We start from the raw sequence: 22,492 nt of genomic DNA on the forward strand, positions 1-22,492 counted from the left end.
GCCACCCAGGCGCCCCCGCTGCTGATTTTCTTAATGCATGGGACTGTGAGCCCTTGAACCCGTCAAAGCAGGGCTCTAGAGCCAACCTTGAATCATTTGTTGATTCAATAACCATGGCCTCTAATATTATTCTCAGCATCTGATGACGACATTACTCATAATGATTGCTATCTTTGTGTGCGCACAGGGCTTGTAGACCAAGGCTGGGCTCATGTTTCTTTTTAGGCTGCTCACACGAAATCTATTTTCTAGTCTGTGGAAACAGCCACTAATTGAAGCATCTGGTACTATTTGCAAGCCTTCTTTTTTTTTGCCCTATGGCAGGTGACTTCCCTTCTGTAAAACCAGTCACCCCATCCCTGTTGACAAAATACGAGGTTGGTCTTTCTGCCCCTGTCACTTTTCGGCTAATCATAAATCTGATGTCCCAATTCTGGTAACCGTGCAGACCATGCTCTGCCCATAGTAACCAGTGCAGTGTCTTACACATAGGTGCTCGAAAACATGTTGAATGAATAAATGAATGTTCTCGAAAGTTATGTTTATGACTCTGAGGTGAAAGGTCTAATAATAGTACAGCTAGGAATTTCAAAGCAATATTGGGATAATTAATAACAGCATCTACCTACAGGGGTTGTTGAAGATTAAATGAACTAACATATATGAAAATAAAACTTTAAAGCCCTATACATATGTTAATTATTACCATTATATATTGTCAATAACTAGTTTCTCTGGAAAGAGCATAAGATTTAGACTCAGAATATACTTCCCCCTTCACAGTCCTCAACTGCGCAACCTTGGAAAGTTGCTCACACTTGCTCTCTGAGACTTATTCTCTCATCTGTAAAGTGGGGATGTTAATATTGTTATTTTCCTTCCATATGAAACGGAGGATTGTTGAGAAATGCTTTTGGAAGTTGTAAAGCCCAAGATAAACATTGATTTTTGTTTGTCTGGGTGATTAGTACACTGTGATCTAATGGACAGAATATTGATGGGATATACATATTACTCCAGAATGACAATAAATATGAAAATATACACTTTTCTACCTGGGGCCAAGACTATATGGTTGTTGAAGCTGTGGGCGGCGGCATGCCTGAGTAGCTCAGTTGGTTAAGCTCTGCCTTTGGCTCAGGGCATGGTCCCAGGGTCCTGAGATCAAGCACCACGTTGGGTGTCCTGCTCAGCAGGGAGCCTGCTTCTCCCTCCACCTGCTGCTTCCCCTGCTTGTGCCCCTCCCCCTCTCTGACAAGTAAATAAATAAAATCTTAGAAAAAAAAAAAAGAAAGAAAAGAAACTATGGGCCACTCAAGGGTGGACATTACGGCCTCACTGCCAACTTGGGGTGTTCCAGCCAGCTCGACAGACAGAATTAAATCTGTGGGAAATTTCTCCTCATGGTATCAGGAAGCCACTCTCCCATCCAGCGCTTTCCATGACTTCTAATGGATAATGAAGTGGGAAATTTGCATTCCCTGATGTGTTTAACAGTAACGACACCAGACAGAGAATCAGAAGCTGGGTTCAAGACCCAATTGTTGTACTTTCTGGCTGTGTGATCACAGACAAGTCATTTATCATTGCTTAGCTAGAAAAGGAGAATAATGAAATCTATTGCACAGGACAGCTAGGAGGCTAAAATAAGTTTGTATATGTAATGTCATTCTGTAGACTGCAGAGCACTGAACAAATGGAAGTATTAGTATTCTTCCCAAACACCGAGGGAGATGTTACTGAGCAGTAAAATTTCCTCACACGTAAATAGCAGAAGTGGAGAGGAAGGAAAGCAAAAGGGCTGGATAATTCACAAACTGGAATAACCAGATCCCAAATCACGGTAGAGTCAATTCCATGAGGGAGCGCGATTGCTGCATATAGAAGGGGGTTAAGGGACAGTAGATGGTGGTGGATGGTAGCTGGTGGGAGAGGAAGTGTGAAGAATGAACCTTGGAGGTTCAGGGGAGGGAGCAGTCTCACCTCAGAGTGGAGATGACAGATGACAGATGACGTCCCAGAGAAAGTAGCATCTGGGCCAGGGACTGAGGCAAGGTGTTTGTGGCAGTGGCTATCACGTGAATTTTCAGAAGTGAGTTTGGAAGTGAGTATTTGATTTTTTTATTCATGGTTTTTATTGACTGTGTCTCTAACTTTGTTAAGACTTGGTTAATAACTTTGTTAAGAATAATGAGGGTGCATCACACTCTTTAAATGACTGTGCTGCTCTATCCAGTGTTCCATACATATCCAGAACGAACGTCTCTTCTTTCCACAGTTTCTCCTGAGACTCCTCTAACAAAACCCTTCCCCTAGGCTTTTATCTGTCATTCTTGTGTTCAAATCATATCCATTTTGCGAGACCACCTTCCCCCCCCACCTTTTTTTTCCTGGGGAGAAAGGACTCAGCTGCTTTCTATCGCCTGTTTATAAAGCCGAACCACATACAATTGTTGTTTCTGTAGATCAAAAACGGTCCAATACTTATGATTTTATATGGTTCAACCTAATGTGTTCTCTTCCACTGAATTGGCCCTCACTTGGTCCCACTTTATAGTACTTCCCATTACTAGAGATTAAGTGACCTTGTTTCTTTCTTTCTCGGCTCTCCCTGTGTGTCCCATCTCTACTCCCACCAAAGGTAAGTACCATGAGAGTAAGCAAGGTGCTGTCTTCTCTTCGCTGTAGCCATACCTCCCAGCAACTCTAGGTGCCTGAGAGTTGTTCAATGACAAGTAAATGCCCCAGGGTTTGGGCATTAAACAGCTTTTTTTTTTTTTTTTTTTTTTTAAGATTTTATTTATTTGTCAGAGAGAAAGAGGGAGGGCTAGAGGCAGGCAGAGGGAGATGAAGGCTCCTCGCTGAGAAGCTGGACACAGGACTTGATCCCAGGACTCTGGAATCATAACCTAAGCTGAAGGGAGCCACCCATTGAGCCACCCAGGTGTTCTGGGCATTAAACAGATTTTTATCTAGCTGTGGGATTGGGTGAGCCCTTCCAGGTTCTCACTGAGCTCTAAAAGCTAAGTTGTAGGGTATATAGGCCAGTGGTTCCCAGAGTGGCCTTCGGAGAGTGCTGAAAATACCAATTCTAAGGCTCACTCCAGACCAGTGGAACCACAGTAGTGGGGAGGGGCCCAGAAGCTTTAGGTATCTGCCTCCCAAGATGACTCTTACATAGCCACCAAAATAGCTGTCTGTCTGCACTTGGGAACTGCCAGACCCCATGGAGCCACCTAGATCTGTCTTGCTCACTGCCGGGTTCCCAGTGCTGCACAATGTCTACCACGTGGCAGAGAGCAATGATCGATTGTTGAAGGCATGTTGAAGGCTTTTCCATTTCTGACGGGCACCTTAAGCTGCCAAGGCCCACTAAGTTATCTGAAAAAGGTCTTACATGGATTGACCTTGAGATTTTTTGAAGGTCTCCTTGGGCTCCCAAATTCAAGATGCTTGCGTATTTGTGAGACTGTAACATGCCACATGTCATTGGGTGGTTTCACCTCTCTGAGCCTTTGATTTCTCTGTGAAATAAGGGTATTGGGTTAAAAAAGGACCTCTATGGTCCTGTTGGACTTTACCTTGCCTTCCTTAATGACTTTCCTACTTACTAACTATGTGACTTTGGGCAAGTGACTTCCCTCTTGCTGAAGTACCCCGTAACCCCATTCTCTCAGCCCTCGCAGCAGGATTGTAAGCCCCCCGTCCACGCAGAGCAGAGAACTTGCCCACCCACTGCAGCTATCCACAATCCTAAGTGCTTGGCATGTACTCGTCACTCGGAAAATCATTCTTTGGATGAATGATAGAAACTTTTAAAAAACTGCAACGAATAAGTAGAAGCTAGCTTCCTTAGTTGGAAATTGTATATATCCCCCTGAACTCACGGCCCTGCTGCTGGAAGCATACGGTCATATAACAACTTTTCTTTCCTTTTTTTGAATGATAAATTTATTAAGATGTCATTAACATATCTTAAAATTAACCCCTTTAAAGTACAAAGTCAGTAGTTTTTAATATTTCACAACCATTCAAATTGCACAACCATCACTGCTCTCTAATTCGAGAACTTTTTCCCCCCCACAATAACCCCACATCTGTTAGCTGTCACTTTCCCTTTACTCCCCCAACCCCCCAGGGCAACCATTAATCCACTTCCTGTCTATGCACTTGCCTCTTCTGGATGCGTCATATGAACAGAAACATACTATATTTTTGGCCTTTTGTGTCTGGCTTCTTTCACTTACCATAATGTTTTCAAGGTTCATTGATGCGGTGGCAAGCATCAGAGTTCCAACCCTTTTTATGGTAAATCATATTCCGTTGTATTGATATACCTCATTGAATGTATCCATTTATCAGTTGATAGGCATTAGGGCTGTTTCCACGTTTTTTCAATTAGGAATAGTGGTACTATGACCATTTGTGTACAAGTTTTTATGAGGACGTAAGTTTTCAGTTCTCTTGGGTATATATCTAGGAGTCGTCTTGTGACTACTACTATGACTTTTTGAGTAACTGTCAAAACTGTCACAACTGTCAAACTGTTTTCCAAAGTGGTTGTTCCGTTTTGCAGTCCCATCAACAGTGTATGAGGGTTTCAATTTCTCCCCATTTTCTCCAATGTTCCCTGTTGTCTGTCCTTTTTATTTTCACTGTCCCTGTAGATGAGAAGTGTTATCTCTTTGAGGGTTTGATTTGCATTTCTCTAATGACATAAGATGTTGAGCATCTTTTCATGTGCTTATTGGCCATTTTTTATATATTCTTTGGAGAAATGTTACTCAAATCCTCGGCCTATTTTTTTTCCTCAAGATTTTAAAACTTTTATTTGGCAGTGTGGTCTATGGTTTATTGGGTGCTGGAGGCTTGACTTTAAGACAACTCAGTGCTCTTGGGTAGTCTTTTTCTCCCAATCTGAGCTTTAATTGTTCACCTTCAAAATCTTTATTTTCCTATATAGTCCAGACTGAGTTTTTTGATGGAGGAATCCGGAGTAGAACACTCTGCCTTTTATCTGCTGCTTGTTAACATCTCTACATCTTTACAAACCAGTGCTTTCTCCTTTCTTATTCATCATCAGCCTTTTCTGACCCTCTTCACCCATTTCTAAATTGGATTTTTGTCTTTTGATTGTTGAATCATAAGAGTTTTTCAAATAATCTAGATGCTGGTCTTATATCAGATACATGATTTGCAAACAGTGTCTCCCATTCCATGGATTGCCTTCCTACTTTCTTGGCTTGGTGTCCTTTGAAGGGTAAAAGTATTAAATTTTGATGAAGTCTAATTTATCTATTTTTGCTAATTGTTTTGTCCCTAAGAGACAATCACCTTATCTGAAGTTAGGAAGATTCACTCCTATCTTTTCTTCTAAGACTCCTAAGTCTTTATCTCTTACATTTAGGTCTATGATCCATTTTGAATTAGTATATCTATATGGGGGGGCACCTGGATGGCTCAGTCAGTAGAACGTGCCACTCTTGTTCTCAAGGTCATGAGTTCACTCTTGATCTTAGGGTCCTGAGTTCAAGTCCCACATAGGGCATAGAGCTTACTTAAAAAATAAATAAATAAATACATAAGATTTAAAAAAATTTTAAAATTCTGTATGGTCTAAAGCAGAGTCATCTTCCTTTTTTTCTTTTAATTTTTAAATTTAAATTTTTATTTTTTTGAGAGAGAGAGAGGTGGGAAGGGGCAGAGGCAGAGGGAGAGAAAGAATCTTAGGCAGGGTCCATGCCCAGCGAGGAGCCTGATGTGGGGCTTGATCTGGGGACCCTGAAATCATGACCAGAGCCTAAATCAAGAGTCAGACGCTTATCTGACTGAGCCACCCAGGTGCCCGGAGCCATTTTTCCTTTTATTTATTTATTTATTATTAAAAAAAATTTTTTTTTAAAGATTTTATTTATTTATTTGACAGAATGAAAGAGAAGGAGAGTATGAGAGGAGAGAGGGTCAGGGGGAGAAGCAGACTCCCTGCTGAGTAGGGATCCCGATGTGGAACTCGATCCCAGAACTCCAGGATCATGACCTCAGCTGAAGGCAGTCGCTTAACCAACTGAGCCACCCAGGCACCCCACCATTTTTCCTTTAAAAAAAATCTTTTTCTATAGTGAGATGTAGCACACACATCCCAGAGTCCTAGAATCCAGCCCCATGTTGGGTTCCCTTCTCAGTGGTGAGTCTGCTTCCCTCTCTCTCTGTCCCTACCCCTACTCTTGCTCTGTCAAATAAATAAATAAAATCTTCCAAAAAAAAAAAAGAGCTGGATCCTTAACTGACTGAGCCATCCAGGCACCCCTATTATTTGCTTGATACATTCAAATCTACATTCTACCTGGATTTTTGCCTATGATGTGTGTAGGGGTTAAGTTTAATTTCCTAAAATAATAATATCCAATTGTCCTGGCATAACTTATTGCAAACACCTTTCTTTCCCAACTACCCTGAAGTGCCTATGGTGTTAAAGTTATATGTTTATTAACCTTTGGTCTATGTCTGAGTTTTTTATAATTTCATTGATCTCTTTGTCTTTCCTATACATTCCCACTGGGGTGGAGAAGTGTCAGAATTCTGATTGAGTTGATGCTAAATCTATAGATTAGGGAGAATTTACAACTTCACCCTATTAGTTATTAGCCCATGAACGGAGGAAATATTCCTCCATTTATTTAGATCATATTTGACTGCTCTAAAATATTTTTATGTTTTCTGTGTAGGGGCACCTGGGTGGCTCCATCAGTTAAGCGTCAGACTCTTGATTTTGGCTCAGGTTAGGATCTTGGGGTTGTGAGATTGAGCCCCACATTGGGCTCCACACTCAGTGTGGAGTCTGCTTGGGATTCTCTGTCTTCCTCTATGCCTCCCCCTGCTTGCTCTCTCTCTAAAAATAAATAAATAAAAATCTTTTAAAAAAATAAAATGTTATAGGTTTTATACATATTTTATTGAATTTTTTCTTAGATACAGATATTTTTAGTTTTTGTATTATCTTAAATGGTATCTTAAATATTTCATTTTCTAATTCTTCGTAGTTTTGGGGGTATATAAAAACAGTTGATTTTTGGTAGACATTAACCTTATTTCTAGTTATTTTGCTAAACTTGCTTACTAATCCCAATTTTTTGTATATTAAAATATGTCCCATGAAAATAATGATGCTTTTATATCTTACTTTCTAAAACCTATACACATCCCCCCCCCTTTTTTTTTTCCCTTAAAGATTTTATTTCTTTGTCAGAGACGGAGAGAGCGTGCGAGCACTGAACAAGGAGCCCGATGTGGGACTCAGTCCCAGGACTCTGGGATCCTGACCTGAGCTGAAGGTGAATGCTTAATGGACTGAGCCACCCAGGTGTCCCATAAAATCTATCTTTTGAGGGATATCTTTTGAGGGATGAATAGTTTTTATTTGGCTTAGATCAGGGGTCTATGAATCTCGAAGACCTCTGTTCATTTGTTGGTTTTCTTGTCCGTGTTCTCCTTGGCTTATTAGAGAGACTCCTCCGTGTAGTAAACTTGACCTCATTCTAGTTCTTGTTCTCCAGGGTTGTTGTCAACATCTGGTTCTCATAAGTCAGGTGCTTCAAGTAGACAAACTTATGTGCAGGCTTCAGACACACAAATTTGAGGAGAAATATTACTTGCTCTTTCTCGTTAAACATCTTGAGGTGCTCTGAAGTGGCCTAGCAGTGCTTGATCTTGTGAGGCAGCATGCATCACACATTCTACCTGAGGATGTTCTTGGAGACCCAGAAATTGTAGGGACCATGGGATGAGTTGGTGTCTATGTGCATGTGGAAGAAGTCCAAAGTCTGGTATCTCTACTTAATTCTGTAGAAGTTGCCAGAAATGTTGTTATCCTTATAGTACATGACCACCACTTCCCACTCCAGCTCTACTTGCCTGGACACTCTGGCCTCCAGGTGACCCTATAGTTGGTGTTAACCATTGATTACCAGGACTGTCCCTCTGCTGACTTTGGCTGCTGCTTTGGAAAATTAATCCCTATACTTTATAATTGTTTTTCTTGTCTTATTGCACTAGCTGGAACCCTCGAAATGTTGAAAAGTTGTGGTGAGAACAGATATTCTTGGTTCCAGGGTTGGGGGAAAGCTGTCAACATTTTATCATTGCCAAAGATTTTTTCTGTAGGGTTTTCAGAAATACACTTGATCAAATTAAAGAAGTCTCATTCTATTCATAGTTTACTAAAGTTAATAGAATTTTATAACTTTATTTTTCTTATTCCTTTGAAATGATTTATTTCCTTTTTTCTGTTAATATGGTGAATTATATTTGTTGATTCCCACATCAAATTATCCAACTTGTTTATGGTCTATTTTTGCTATATCCTGTTGAATTTGTTTTGCTAATAGTTTTTTCTAATATTTTTAATAAAGTTTATTATTTTTTTATTTAAAGATTTTATTTATTTGTCATAGAGAGAGAACACAAGCAGGAGGAGGGGTAGAAGGAGAAGCATGTGGACTTGATCCCAGGACCTTGGGATCATGACTTGAGCCAAGGCAGACGCTTGATGACTAAGCCACACAAGTGCCCCTAGACTTTATTTTTTAGTGCAGTTTTGGATTCACAACAAAACTGAGAGGATGGTACAGAATTTCCCATATACTCGCTGCCTCCACACATGTATAGTCTTGTCCATTATCAACATCGCTTATCAGAGTAGTCTGTTTGTTAAAACTTTTGAATCTTACATTACCACCTATGGTTCATAGAGTCCATTAGGATTCACTCTAGGTGTTGTAAATTTTGTGTGTTTAGACAAATTTATAATGAGACATACCCATCATTAGAACATCATACAGAACAGTTTTGGTACCTTAAAACTTACTTTGGGCTTTACCTATCCATTCCTCTCTCTACTCTGGCCACTACTGATCTTTTCACTCTCTCCACAGTTTTTTGTTTTTTTTTTTTTTAAAAGATTTTATTTATTTATTTGAGAGAGAGAAATCACAAGTAGATGGAGAGGCAGGCAGAGAGAGAGAGGGAAGCAGGCTCCCTGCTGAGCAGAGAGCCCGATGCAGGACTCGATCCCACGACCCCGAGATCATGACCTGAGCCGAAGGCAGTGGCTTAACCCACTGAGCCACCCAGGTGCCCCTCTCTCCACAGTTTTGCCTTTTCCAGAATGTCATATAGTTGGAATCATAGAGTATGCAGTCTTTCAGAGTGGCTTCTTTCATTTAGTAATATGCATTTAATATTTCTCCATATCTTTTCATGCTTGACAGCTCATTTTATTTTTTTTTAAAGATTTTATTTATTTATTTGACAGAGAACACAAGTAGCAGAGAGGCAGGCAGAGAGAGAGAGAGAGAGAGAGAGAAAAGCAGGCTCTGCACTGAGCAGAGAGCCCGATGCGGGGCTCCATCCCAGGGTCCTGGGATCATGACCTGGGCCGAAGGCAGAGGCTTTAACCCGCTGAGCCACCCAGGCGCCCCAGCTCATTTCTTTTTAGTGTTGAACAATAATGCACTATGCAGATATAGGCATTCACCTACTAAAGGACATCTTGGTTGCTTACAAGTTTTGGCAACTATGAATAAGCTTCTACAAACACCTGTGTGTGGATTTTTATATGGACATAAATTTTCAAGTCCTTTGGGTAAATATCAGGAAGTGTGATTACTGGATCATATGTTAAGAGTATGTTAGTTTTGTAAGAAACCACCGAACTGTCTTCTAGAGTGGCCATCCCATTTCGCATTCCCATTCTTGTTGTTCTACATTTTGCCAGCATTCGGTGTCAGTGTTTTGGATTTTTAAGCCCTGTTGTTTTACTCAGTCAACGTTTACATACCTACATATTTTCTTCTGTTTTCATTCTTCTTCATACCTTTATGCTTCTCTGAGCTTACACTGGGGGATCATTTTTCTTTTGCTTAAAGAGTACCCTTTAGGGGCACCTGGGTGGCTCGGTGGGTTAAGCCTCTGCCTTCAGCTCAGGTCATGACCTCAGGGTCCTGGGATTGAGCCCCACATGGGGCTCTCTGCTCAGCGGGGAGCCTGCTTTCCCTTCTCTCTCTCTCTGCCTGACTCTCTGCCTACTTGTGATCTCTCTGTCAAATAAATAAATAAAATCTTAAAAAAAAAAAGTACCCTTTAAGATGGGTTAACTGTCAAAAATCTCTTACATTTCTTTTTCTTTCTTTCTCTTTCCTTTTTTTGGTAATGTCTTTTCTTTCATTCTTTCGCCTTGAGAGTATGCATTACCCACAAGTGGGGAGTGTGTAAAGTGTCAGGGAACTAACCCAAGAACAGTCCTCAACCAGTGAGGGATGGAGTTGATGGATAAATACTTCTAGCTCCCTCCCCTCTCACTGAGATAACTCTGAGGTATGTCCCCCCACAGTCTCTCAGATGGTCCCCATTGGGATTGCATTCCAGTTATCCATAGTGTTAAAACATCCATCAGCCCATATTTCATCAAGCTTTTTCCCATTCCTGTCTCATTTCTCCATTCATTTGTTTTCAAAGGGAGAATTAGTCCAAATTTTTAGAAAAGAACCCTCTCCCCCAGTGTTGTTTTCTAGGCTTGTATTATACTTTTGATACTTCAGAAAGGTTTTCCTTAAACCCTGCTTATCTCCATTCTCTATCTGTATTCCTTCCTCCCCTGTCTATGGGATGGGCTTGCAAAACTCCATGCCTTTATTTCTTATTTTTCTCTGCGCAAAGTGTGACCCACCACAGTGTTGGGGATCTAGAAGAGGAAAATTCTCCTTAACAAGCCAGCCTAGGACCAGAAGAAAACATTGCAATTCCAAAATGGTCATCAAAGATCAAATGTGCAGTTTGAATGGGCTGCCTAGAGTGAGAAGACTAGCCTTCAGCCAGGACAGAAAGTCTCAGAACTTGGAAAGTAGGAGAGGATAAATCAAGCAAACAGGGTGCAATCACAATGAAAAGGTGAAGAAAAACAAATTTGGAAGAAAGAAGCAATAGATGGGTATGGTATGGAGTTTGTTCAGAGACAAATATAAATAAGTTTAAGCTAGATATTCTGTTTTCCCTGAACATTCTTTAAAGTTCAGCTTAAATGACTTTTCTTAACTGTCTTGGCTTGAATCACTTCCTCTGTTAACTTCTATAGCACTCTTATTGCATTTGTCATATCACATTTTTCCTATGGCTTTGAATAATCTGCCCCTTTTAATTATTAACTAGATGGCAGCTGTGGTGTAGTGGAAAGAGCAACGTAATCAGAGTTAGATGACCTGGGTTTCAGTCTCATCTTCAACACTTACCTAAAGTGCTTGAGCCTCAGTGTTGTCATCTATATAATGGGGAGAATATTAATTACCCCATAGCGTGATTTGAGTATCAGAACATGTAAGTGTATCAAGTGGCACATGCTGAGCACCGCTGACACATGAAAGCGTGCATTTGCTGAGCCTACCTAGTGTTATGAACTGCTCCAGGTGCTTGATAAATTTATCTTATTTAGACCTCACCACATCCCTCTGTAGATCTGTAACTATGGCATATTTTACAAAGGAGAAAAAAGACATGATAGGCCAAAAAATTTAATCAAGGTCATGTAGTTAAGTAGCAGAAGCAGGACAGAAATCCAGTTCTGTCTGGCTCTAAAACTAGCAGTGTCCATTGGTCTACCCTGCTTCCCTGTGGCTTTGGAGGACTAAAAACCAGCCTTGAAATCACTTTTTAGTCTAAACTAATCTGGGCCAATTTTGGAGCTGGTGACCTACAAAACTGTTCCATTATCTGTCTCAAGAGGGTACCTACTCTATCCTCATTTATAAATAAATGTTCATATATTTCGCTCAAAAGAACTTCCTAAGCAAAAGTGTGTGCGCGCGTATGTGATGCAGTAACAGGAGAAAAGCGATATTTAACATTAAGAATGTTTCCCAGGACCCCTGATTTAACGAATATCCACACAAACTGGAGAAGCAGCTTAGTTTTCACTCTTTGCCTTGAAAGGGGTACTTGATTTTTTGAAGGAGCCATGGAAGCCTTGAGAAGAAAGCTGGGAACTGGTTCCCTAGAAAAAAGGAGTTCTTAGAAAAAGGATCCATTCAAGAATTTGCCGTTTTGATCCCACTGATGATGAGTTGAAGAACGCCTTTGTAGGAGAGATATATCATCTTTCATTTAAAAGTAGTTTAAAACCCCCATGAATCATTTAAATCAGGAAATTAGTGGAAATTTCCACATTTTGTCTTTGTACGGGTATGTGATGGTGTTGCTGGGGACACTGGGGAGAGTAGGGTGATTAAGAAGTTGCTGCAAAGTCAGCTCTCTCTGATCCTACGATAGGACCTTCTGGAAAGGTCCTTACATAACTACCTTACTTCTCCAATAAAAGGCTGTGTTTTCTTGCCCCTTCAGTGATTTTGCACTTCTACTTTAAATGTAACTGCGGGTGAAGGGCGAGAAACAACAACAAAAGCCCCCTAAAGATCCGCAGAATAATTAGGGCTGCCCCAGGGAAATCAGAGCGAGAAGCGCAGGAGCCCCTCTTCCTTCCACCTCTCCGGGGACACACACTTAGCCTCCCTCCCAGACTTCTTCCCCGCCCCAGTAAGCTCCCCTCCGCCTCCTCCTTCCCTAACACGTGCTCTCCGGAACACTCACTCGGGAGCTATCCCACCTCCCGGGGGGCTGGGCTCGGGGCCGAACGGACCAATCCGCACGCGCTTTACAGCGCCGTGGCCCGACAACGTTGAGCCGCCCAATCGAAAGGGCCTTACCGCCCGTTTCCCGGAGCCCCGCCCCCCCCGCAGCCGTGCCCCCGCCCGCCGGTCTCCTCCCTCCTTCTCCTCCTCCCGTTCGCCCCTCCCCCGCCGCTCGGGAGCGGAGCCTGCGAGACGGAGAAACTGGGGCAGAAGTGAAGATGGCGGCGGCGGTGCTGGCGGCGGCGGCGGCTTCTCGCCAGTGACGCGCGGTGCGGGCTAATCTCCCTCCCCACCTCCCTAGTCCGGACCCCGTCCGCCGCCGGGACCACACCGTCCCCGCAGCCCGCCCCTCTCCTCCCTCCCCAGTCGCCCCCTCTCCCGACGCCTGGCCGCCGCTGGCGGCGGCGCGCCCCGGGTCCCGGCCGCCGGCCTCGCACTCCTGCGCGCTGTCGCGGGGAGAGCGGGTGGCGTGTTGATCCGCCCCTGCCGGCCCCGCCGGACCGCCGGGCCGCGGACACACGCCCGGCAGGGAGGCGGCGGCGGCCCCTGCGCATTTGCTTCCCTCCATTTGGGGACTGGGAGGCGGCGGCGGCGGCAGTGGGTTTTGGGGAGGGGAAGGGTGTTCGGGGGGGGGGTGGGCGAGAGCGGGAGGGGGCAGTCCTCGGGAGGAGGACGAGAAGGAAGCACCATGACGTCCATCCATTTCGTGGTTCACCCGCTGCCGGGCACCGAGGACCAGCTCAATGACAGGTAATAGGGCCGGCGGGCGGGCGGGCGGGGGGAAGGGCGCCTCCCCGCCCTCCCCTCCCCCACGGGGCCGCGCCGGGGCGGGCGCCCGTGTTTACGCGCCGGCCGGCCGGGGGGGGGGGTCCTCACTGCCCCCGGCTAGGCCCCTTCCGGGGCAAACTTCTGGTCCCGGGGGTCCGGGGCCGCGGGGGGAGCGCGTTGTAGACGGTGCCCGCGGTGTAGACGGGAAAGCGCGCTGCAACCTCCTCCTTCCCCCTGCGCCCCCCCACTCCAGTCTCCCTCCGAGGAGCCGCGCTGAACTCGGTGGAGATGGCGGGGGGGGACTCGGCTCCGGAGGGGGGGCGGGCTGTAATTACCGCCCGGCTCAGGCCCGAGGAATCCATATTAGTCAAAGTTGAATTGAGACAGACAATGCGGATGGGGGATGGTGAAGGTAAAAAGAGAGGGAAGAGGAGAAGCGGGGCGAGAGGCCCCGGGGTAGACCGGGCTCGCCCGGGCCCCCGGGAGCTGTGTCCGGTGGGGTGGTCTGGACCTGCCAAGCCTGGAGATCCCGGGGGATGGGGAGGCTGATTCCCGGCAGATCGCGTGGGGTGGGGGGAGGAAGCGCCATGATTATTGTTATTATTATTAAATTTGAGCTCCTGCAGTGAGGTTTGTCTGCCCGGGGAGGGGATGAATTCAGGCGGGGGTGGGGAAGTGGATTGGATTCCCTTTGCTCTCCTTCTTCCGAAACGGGGCTGGTGTGCTCCCTCTCCCAGCCCCTATGGTGCGAGCTTTTTTTGTTTCCTTTTTTATTCTAATGATAGTGTTTTCCTGAGTTGTAATTTGACAGCTGAAAACCGTGCGTAGAGTCAAAGGAAAACTCTTAGGTTTGCAGTTCGCAATGCTGCTTTCTTAACAAGCTGTAAATTTCTGGGATGGGTTTGCAATGGGCGGAGGAGGAATTATGGTGTTGTGTTTTTTGTTTTTGTTTTTGTCGTCTTTAATAAGAAGGCTGTTTTGGCTGTGGATTCCTCCCTTTGCCTCCTCCACCGTTCCCTGCCAGTTTAGGGTATTGAATTGCAGGGCCGCATGCTCTCAGGGAACTAAGATAAAGCAGGAAAAGTTCCTTCACTGTTGCAAAACAGGGACTCGGAGAAGGTTGAGGGAGGCCTCCATTAAAGTTAAGTCTTAGAATTTAGGACTCTGATCTAATGGTGGTCTGAATATTTACGGGGCCAGAAAGTGGGGGCATTTTAAGCCTCCTTCTCCCCCAGTGATATAGCTGCTTTCTATTTCTTTTGAGTATGAATGGCCATCTGGACCCAAGTTTAGAAGTTAGATACGATTTTTACTAAGTGACCGGGTGACATAAGTTGCATGACGCCGTTTGTCATGCGCTTCCCGGAGGGAGGAAGAGGCCTAACTTGCTGCTAAGATATTGGCCCGAGTCTCCGAGTATCTAACCGCCTCAGGTGGGGCGAAAGCTGGCGGCTCAGGTTGTGGCACTGGGTTCAGATTTGTCCAATCTTTGCTGTAGCTATAGTGTATTTAACATGTTAGTGTTTGAACATTTTGCAATACTTTCTGAAAGTACTGTAATAAGTTTTGTCATATATTTTAACATTTTGTTATGTGATCTTTACTCTGATTTTTATTTCATTAGAGATGGAGATCTCTGAGACTTTGAAATAAGGTTATTTTTGTAAGTTTTAGAACCAGGCTTTTCGTGAGGATAGCTCTGCTGTCACTCATAGGACCGAGTTAGTAGTGCTTGTCCTGGAATGTGTGTCTTGTAACTTAGAAAACTGCACCAGGCAGGAGAGAGGTAGGCCACGTTTTCTGTATTAGTCCTACTTTATATATACCAAGAATCCTGACCAGCTTACTCAATTGACTCTGTCTGCCAAAACCTATTTTGCCAGTTGTCTTGGGCACTCTGATTCATTTTTGAACATTCATTTTACTTCAGCTAGTCTGGGGAATTTACAAGTAATGGATCCCTTTTTAAGCTACCTTTTTTGTCATTCCTAATGTAAAGAAGTAATCAGTTTTGGTTTTGATTCCTGTAGTGTGAGTAGACAATATGAGGACTATTTAAAGCATCTTTGAGTTTTTATGAAACAGAAGTGGATTTGATTCATATTATAAAATGTGCACATCAGGGTGGCAGACATGTGAGAAGATAGAAAGCACTGAGGGTAAGATTTTGGGGACATAGAGTTGAGCGGGTAGAATGGTCTGTGGAGATCTGTGAGGACAGCATTTGAGACACCCATGCACCCTGTTCTGATGTAACTGACTCCTTGGTGGAGCTGTTCTGTGTCTGTTCTTCAGAGGGAAAGATCCTCTTTGCAGACCTCCTTGCAGAGTTATCGGATCAAGCTTTTGCTGCAAAAATCTGTTTACAAGACAGACTGGCTTTCTAGAGCCTTTTAACTAGAACGAGAAGCCCAGAACGTTTTCATCTTGACATTAAAAACTTTTTACCAAGATGTAGTAAGTTTTGGTAATCGGAAGAGTGCGCCACTATAGCTTGACTTTTATATGAGATATGTGTCTACATCAGGAATGAAATGATAAATGATTTTTGGGGGGATAAAAAAGGGTTTAAATAAGTGGACTTTATTCTTACATGAAAAGCAGTAAGATTGGCCGGGCAGTATGGTATTGCAAATAAATTGGTGAGTTAAAGAAAATGGAGGGGGCCTCAAAACATCGATATTTTCTTCTCCAAATAAGTTTTCATTTTGAAATAGCCACATCCTGTAAAAAGTCAGATATTTTGTTCAGTGTAATGATGTGATGTCTCTAATATCTCAAATATACTCAGTATAGCAAAAGTTTATGTGATTTTTTTTTCTTTGTGTTTTCAGACTTGCTAATTCTGTTAATAGTCTTTCTGTATTGGGTTAAAATTTTTAATCATTACCTTGGGAGACCAAATAATAAATGCAGTTGGTGAATGTAGGTGGGGGTGGGTAGGGCAGAGGAGAGTAGTTCAGAGCCTAGGATGTTGGTTGTGGCTTCCCAGGATGATTACAAGGTCCCTAGTGCCCAGTGGCTGGCCCTATGCAAATATTCACTGTGTTGAGTTGAAACCATCCTGCTCAGATACTTTAGTGACATTTTTGATTTTCTTTCTAGTGAATTTCTTGAGTTAGTACTATGTTCCTGCTTGAATCATTCATTGTCTCAGAGAAACAGCAAAAGAACATCGAGAAAATGACTCTGAGGGAAGGGCTGGAAGTGCCTGCTAAGGTTTGGAAAGTGCCAAAGAAGTCACATAGACCAGTCTTTTCAGTAATGAGTTGAAAAAAACAGGCCCAGAGCTTTGTGGCATTCATCCAGGGGTACACAGTGAGCTACTGACAGATGAGGTCTACATCTCCCCCCCACCCCCGCCCCTGCCCCCAGTACAGGTCTCTTTCCACTGTTGCATATGGCCAGTGTTCAGAGATATGGTCACATTTGAGGCAGCTCAGCCTTAGAGCAGCCACCTGTCTTAGGGTTAGAGTTTTGATTTCTCCTTCTCCTCACCTCCTCCTTCTACTTAGGCCTTTTGTCAGGGTGCTGACCCTCTTAACTGTTTCCTAGAACTGGCCTAGGGAGAGGCATTTTTAAGGTGATGTGGGTATGCCATGACTTGTCCTTATCCTGAATTCTTTCTCACGATGCAGGTTGGTTACAATAGGAACCAGTTCTCATTGTTTGTCTGTGTGGAATTTTCCTGTGAGCTTTGCTTTTTGGCATTGTGTGTTGTGCAATCAAACAGTCTGGGTTGAGATTGTCATATCAAAAGGGTTTTTCTCTAAGGAGCTTCCCCTTTAGGTACTGTGAGCTACCAGGTAAGATAATAGAGGAGTTACAAATTTGGAATTCCTAAATCTGGGTTTGTCTCAGTCCTGCTGCTTATTAACTATGTGCTGGTTGGCCAGTCATTTAACCACTTCGAGACTTACTCCCTGTTTCTCCTCCTGCCCCCCGTGCCCCCCCAATCTCTAAGTCAGGCGTAGTACCCATCTCAAGGTTGGTAAGGAACAACTGAGATAGTGGGTAGGAAACACAAATATTGTAATGCGGGTAATGTGGAAAATATGAAGAGGTGGTTACTTTTAACTGCTTTTAAAATCAGAAGGCAGGAAATCAAAGAGCTTGCTCTAGAAAATTCTTACCATTGAGTGCAGAATCCAGACTTTGCCTTAAATCAGTGGTTCTCAACTGGGTGCAGTTGTACCCCCCCACCCCCACTCTGGGTATATTTGGCAGTGTTTGGAGATCCTTTTTTTGCTTGTCACAGCTGGAGCCCTGCTGCTGGCCTCTAGTGGGTAAAGGCCTGGGAAGCTGTGGAATGCCCTACAGTGCACGCTATAGCTCCCACACGGAAGGCTTATCCTGTCCAAAATTCTGCTTGTGCTGGGGTTGACCAACTGTCCTAGCTAATCTTGGGTATAAACAGATGTAAAAATAAATGGAAATGACTTTTATGAAGAAAAGTCCAGCAGTATAAGTTGTTAGTCTCATACTGTGACTACTTAAAATTAAAAAGTCAGTTCCTTGGTAACTCGAGCCACATCGTGAGTGCCCTGTGTAGCCCCTGGTAGTGAGCTGCACACAGGACAGTGTTGTAACTGAAGGTTCTGTTGGACGACAGTGAAGTAGAAAGTGCTTTTTTGCACGGGCCACAGCATTCAGGAAGTGGTCCTGATTTTTATGAGGAACTGTTGGGTTTTAAAGACTCAGGGATATCCTTGCCCTCTCAGTAGGCCCCTGAAAACATGCCAGGGATTGCATGGAGCTGAACAAAGGTTGTGGTGGGTAGATGTTCTAATAGTGGAAAGCTGCCTGAAATTTCAGTATGCCACACCAAGCACACACGTGTTGGTCTGTGTGGGATAGAGCATCACCTCACCGACCGACCAAAGGGCAGTCGGGCGGATTACTGAGGTGGTTTCCCAGGCACAGTGCTGCTACAGGACCGGACTGGGAAGGTACAGGCAAGTTTAACTGAAATGATTCAGTGAAGCTGATTGAGGAAAGCAAGCTTAAAGACGGTATGAAACAGCCAAATGAAAAATGAACATCAGAACACACAGGGGCAGATCAAATCAAGAAATCGGGGACTACATTGTAGCTTTACGAGTAAATAGACACTTGTGAAAGACATTACACAGTACACGGAAGTGCAACTAGGAGTAAGGGGCTGAATTTTAAGGCAGAGAAGGATTTTTCCCTAGCAATTAGGAAGTGGTCTGTAAAGGCAAGTGGCATCACGGAAGGCGGCGTCAGATTGCACTGCAGTAGGGGCGCAGGGCTGGCTCAGTCGGTGGAGCGGGCGGCAGTTGATCTCTGGGTTAGAAGTGTGAGCCTCACGTTGGGTGTAGAGAGTACTTTAAAAAATAAAATCTTTAGGAAATAAGTGCACTTCAGGAGCTCCTGTGGGGTGTATTGAAGGAAGCAGTTTTATGTTGGGGGAGAATGTACTTACGTCTTCTTTCCTCCATTTTTATAGTATCACTTCTAATTAAAACAAACTCCGCTTGTGGTCTCTTTTTCGGTCATTTTGCTACCTTGGCATTCTGAGCCAAAGAAAACAGCCTCTCCTGGCTCACGGTGATGATGAATTGTTGATTTATTATTATAGTTGATTTTTAGGTTGATGTATTAGGTTTTACTCTGAGAATTGTTTTTAAACTTTTAATTATGGAGAGTTTCAAGCGTACGCAGATGTGGAGTCAGTAGGGTGCTGAACACACAGGTACAACAATCGTCCCTTAATCGCAGCAGTCATCACGTCGATGGCCAGTCTGGTTTCAACACTTTCCCTATAAGATAATTTAATCAATATATCTTCAGTATGCATCTCAATAATGAAGACTTAAAAAAAACCCAACCCACCCAAAATGGTTCCTTAATATCAAATTCAGTCTGTTTAGATTTTCCTGTTGTCAGATAAGTGCTTATTTTTCATCAGCAGTTTTACGTGATAGAACTAATTGGGTTGTGACATGTTACAGAATTTGACTTTTTAAAGAGTAAGACAAAATTTGTTTGGATTGTAGCCTTAGAAGGAGGAATAGCATCACACTGGGATCTGAAGGCTCCTTGCATCTTAATGCTGTCCCTTGTTAACCTCCCGTGAGAGCATTGTGTTAGCAGTCCCTTGTAATGAGAGTAAGAAGGGATTCTTGAAACTACAGGGTTTTCTGTAGGGCATGTTGAGGAATAGTAAGTCCTGTGAAAAGTTTGCACGGTTCTTCTAATTTAGTGTACAGAAGTGAGACTATTAGTAAATTGAACTTGGCTATGAGACATTATTCTCTAATGAGATCATATTTCGTATTACTTTCTTGATAGAATCAGTGTTGTGGTCATAAATCTCTTGAAAATGAGAGATACGGTAAGTTCATTGGTAACTGTTTTGTGACATTCTCATTTTTGTCAGGATATTAAAGTTAAAATTTAATGTTATTCCATGTGTAAATAAGGCACAATTTTCTTACCTTTGTAGCAGGAGTAATGTTATTTGGTTTCTGATGGTATCATGTACCTTAATAAAATGTTTTCAACTTCATTTTGTAAATCAACTTTATTGAAGTATATTTGACAGTATAACTCACCAAAAATGTATAGTTTGAATTTTGACAAATGTATACAGCTGTGTATCCACCCCAGTCAAGAACATAGAACATTTCCATCACCCCAAAAACTTCACTGGTGCCTCTTTGCACTCTCAGTCCCTCTCTTGTCCCCGTCCCTGAAAACCACTGTTTTTTTGTCTCAGTAATTTTACCTTTAGAATTTCGTAGAAATGGAATCATGTTTCTGGTGTCTTCTACTTAGCTTATGTAGCATGTAGTAGTTTTTTTCCTTTTGTGTTAGTGATGGTATTTCATTGTCTGGATATGCCACAATTTCAGATCTGTTTTTTTGCTAATTTAAATTTGGGTTGCTTTCAGTTTCTGGATATTCCCTAGTTTTTACTTACTTGTTCTTAAAAATTGCTTGTTTTAAGAAACGTTCTTAAAAAAAGATCTAGAAAATACAGAAGATCAATTTAAAAAGTTTAGTGGTGCTACCACTGTTATGATTTTGGTGGTTTTCTAGTCTATTTTTCTGTCCCTGGATAGTTTTGTTTGTTTTTATAATAGTTGTGATCATCCTGGGTATAATTTTATATCCTTGAAATTTTTCTTGACTTTAATATATTACAGTGTTTTTCATACGAAAAAGCTACTTTTAAGATACCTACATTTTCCTAACAGCAAATTTTTGTGTTAATTAAAAAAAATTGTATATATAAAGCAATGTTATTTTAGAATCCATTAGTATTGATGGTAGTCTAGATTGCATAGACAGATAAGACTGTGTTCAGTGTAGGAAGCAGTGTGGACTGAATGGCTGGATAGATTTTTATTTCCTTTTCCCATCAGTTCAGACTCCATTTTTTTGTGATTCAGAAGAAAACGTGTTGTGAACCTACCATTTCAAGAAATTAGCTCCGCTCCAGCATGGATCTGCTATTTCAGAATTCAGGTGACAAGGTGTTCCAGATATTTCTGTGAACTCAGATACTAGGTCTTCCTCATGGCTGATCTGAAGGTCCAGAGATGGCCTTCCTGTGAGTGGCTTCCTTACCTTAGGGGGAAATTCATATGAGATTTTCTGTGACTGTCTGCTTGCTGTGATGTGAGAAGTGGAAGGTGGCAGATGTCTTAAGCTTTAAGAAAAGGCCGATTTGAGATTAGGGAGTTAATGTGAAGAAGGGACAGGGACACCTGGGTGGTTCAGATGGTTAAGACAGGGACACCTGGGTGGTTCAGATGGTTAAGTGTCTGCCTTTGGCTCAGGTCAAGATCCCAGAGTCTGGGGATTGAGCCCCATATCCTGCTTCTCCCTCTGCCTCTCCCTCCTACTTGTTGCACGTGTGCATACTCTCTTTCTTCTCTCTCTCTCTGAAAAATGAATAAATAAAGTTTTTGAAAAAAAAAAAGAGACAGCAATGTAGGGTTATTTTAATGTCTAAATGATGAAAGGGAAGGGGTATTGGTTTTTTGCAGATCCACATCTGTTTTCTTATATTGTAGGAATGACTTTGTTTCTTGTCCAGAAGTAATTTGAATTAGTCCGTTTATTGCTCTGTGTCATCATCTGCATATAGATGCTTTAAAAGAATCGCCAGTAAAATGATTTTTCTTAAGTTGTGTGCATGTTCAGTTTAAACGTTCAATTCTTTCAGCATCCTTTTCTCTCTAGTGGTGTTTAGCCTGGTCTTCCTCTCCTCTCAGAAAGCCCTGGTTGTTTTCCCCGAGTGTGTTTTTCTTCTTGTCAGGTGTTCTGATGATTATACGCAGGTGGAGAATAATTGAGGGAGAGTGAGTACTTTGCTTCTGTGGCCAGTGTGCTCTTTCCTTTTCTGTGGCTGCTCTTCTGGGGGGAGGTATATGAACTACTTTTTCTTTGCCTCTTGGAGTCCCAAGGAAGGGATAAACCCAAATTACTGTCACAGGTTCCTCCTCATTCACTCTGGTTTCTGTCACTTCAGAAGGGCTGCAGAACCAGGACCGGGTGTCTTCCATCGGGCAGCTTGGCAGCCCGTGGTCTGTAGGTCAGAGATGACCCGTGGGCTGATTTTGCCGGCGGCAGCTGCTCACCTTTCTGCCACTTGGGAGAGCTGGAAGCTTCTGAAGAAGGTGCACAACACCTGGATCCAGAGACAGGAGTCATAGGTGGTTAGCAGCCACCCCATGTCATTCCGGAATGTTACTGCTTTCACAAAACTCTTGAGGGGAAGGGCAGTTGGTCTTTTTTCTTTTCTCCTGACCATGGCCTCTTGATTTCTCGGAAGACTTTTGGAAATGGAAAAAGCTTTTTCAGCTTTCATGGAGATTTGATCATTCTTTGGTGAATTCTAGGACATTCTTGAGGGGTGATAGCATTGGCTTTTGGGCGTGTTATGTTTAAACCATTTTTTTTTTTTCTTTGAAATGGAGTTTCTCTGACAACACTGAATTTTTTTAAGAGTAACAGAACCTCACCAAATTGTAGTAAAACATTTTTTGTGGCTTTTCTGAGTCAGAGTTTCATTGATT

General features: G+C 43.0%; 1 protein-coding gene across 1 annotated transcript in view; it reads left to right on the forward strand.

Moving 5' to 3' along the window:
- The first annotated feature begins 13,328 nt into the window (after positions 1 to 13,328).
- UBR5 (ubiquitin protein ligase E3 component n-recognin 5) overlaps positions 13,329 to 22,492 on the forward strand; it is a 135,221-nt gene continuing 126,057 nt past the window's right edge. The window contains exon 1 of the mRNA XM_044245186.1: positions 13,329 to 13,424. Coding sequence (XP_044101121.1) covers positions 13,363 to 13,424 — 62 coding nt within the window. The 5' untranslated portion in view covers positions 13,329 to 13,362. The remainder of the gene's footprint in view (positions 13,425 to 22,492) is intronic.

The sequence above is a fragment of the Neovison vison genome, chromosome 4, assembly GCF_020171115.1.
Source record: "Neovison vison isolate M4711 chromosome 4, ASM_NN_V1, whole genome shotgun sequence".
Lineage (NCBI taxonomy): Eukaryota > Metazoa > Chordata > Mammalia > Carnivora > Mustelidae > Neogale > Neogale vison.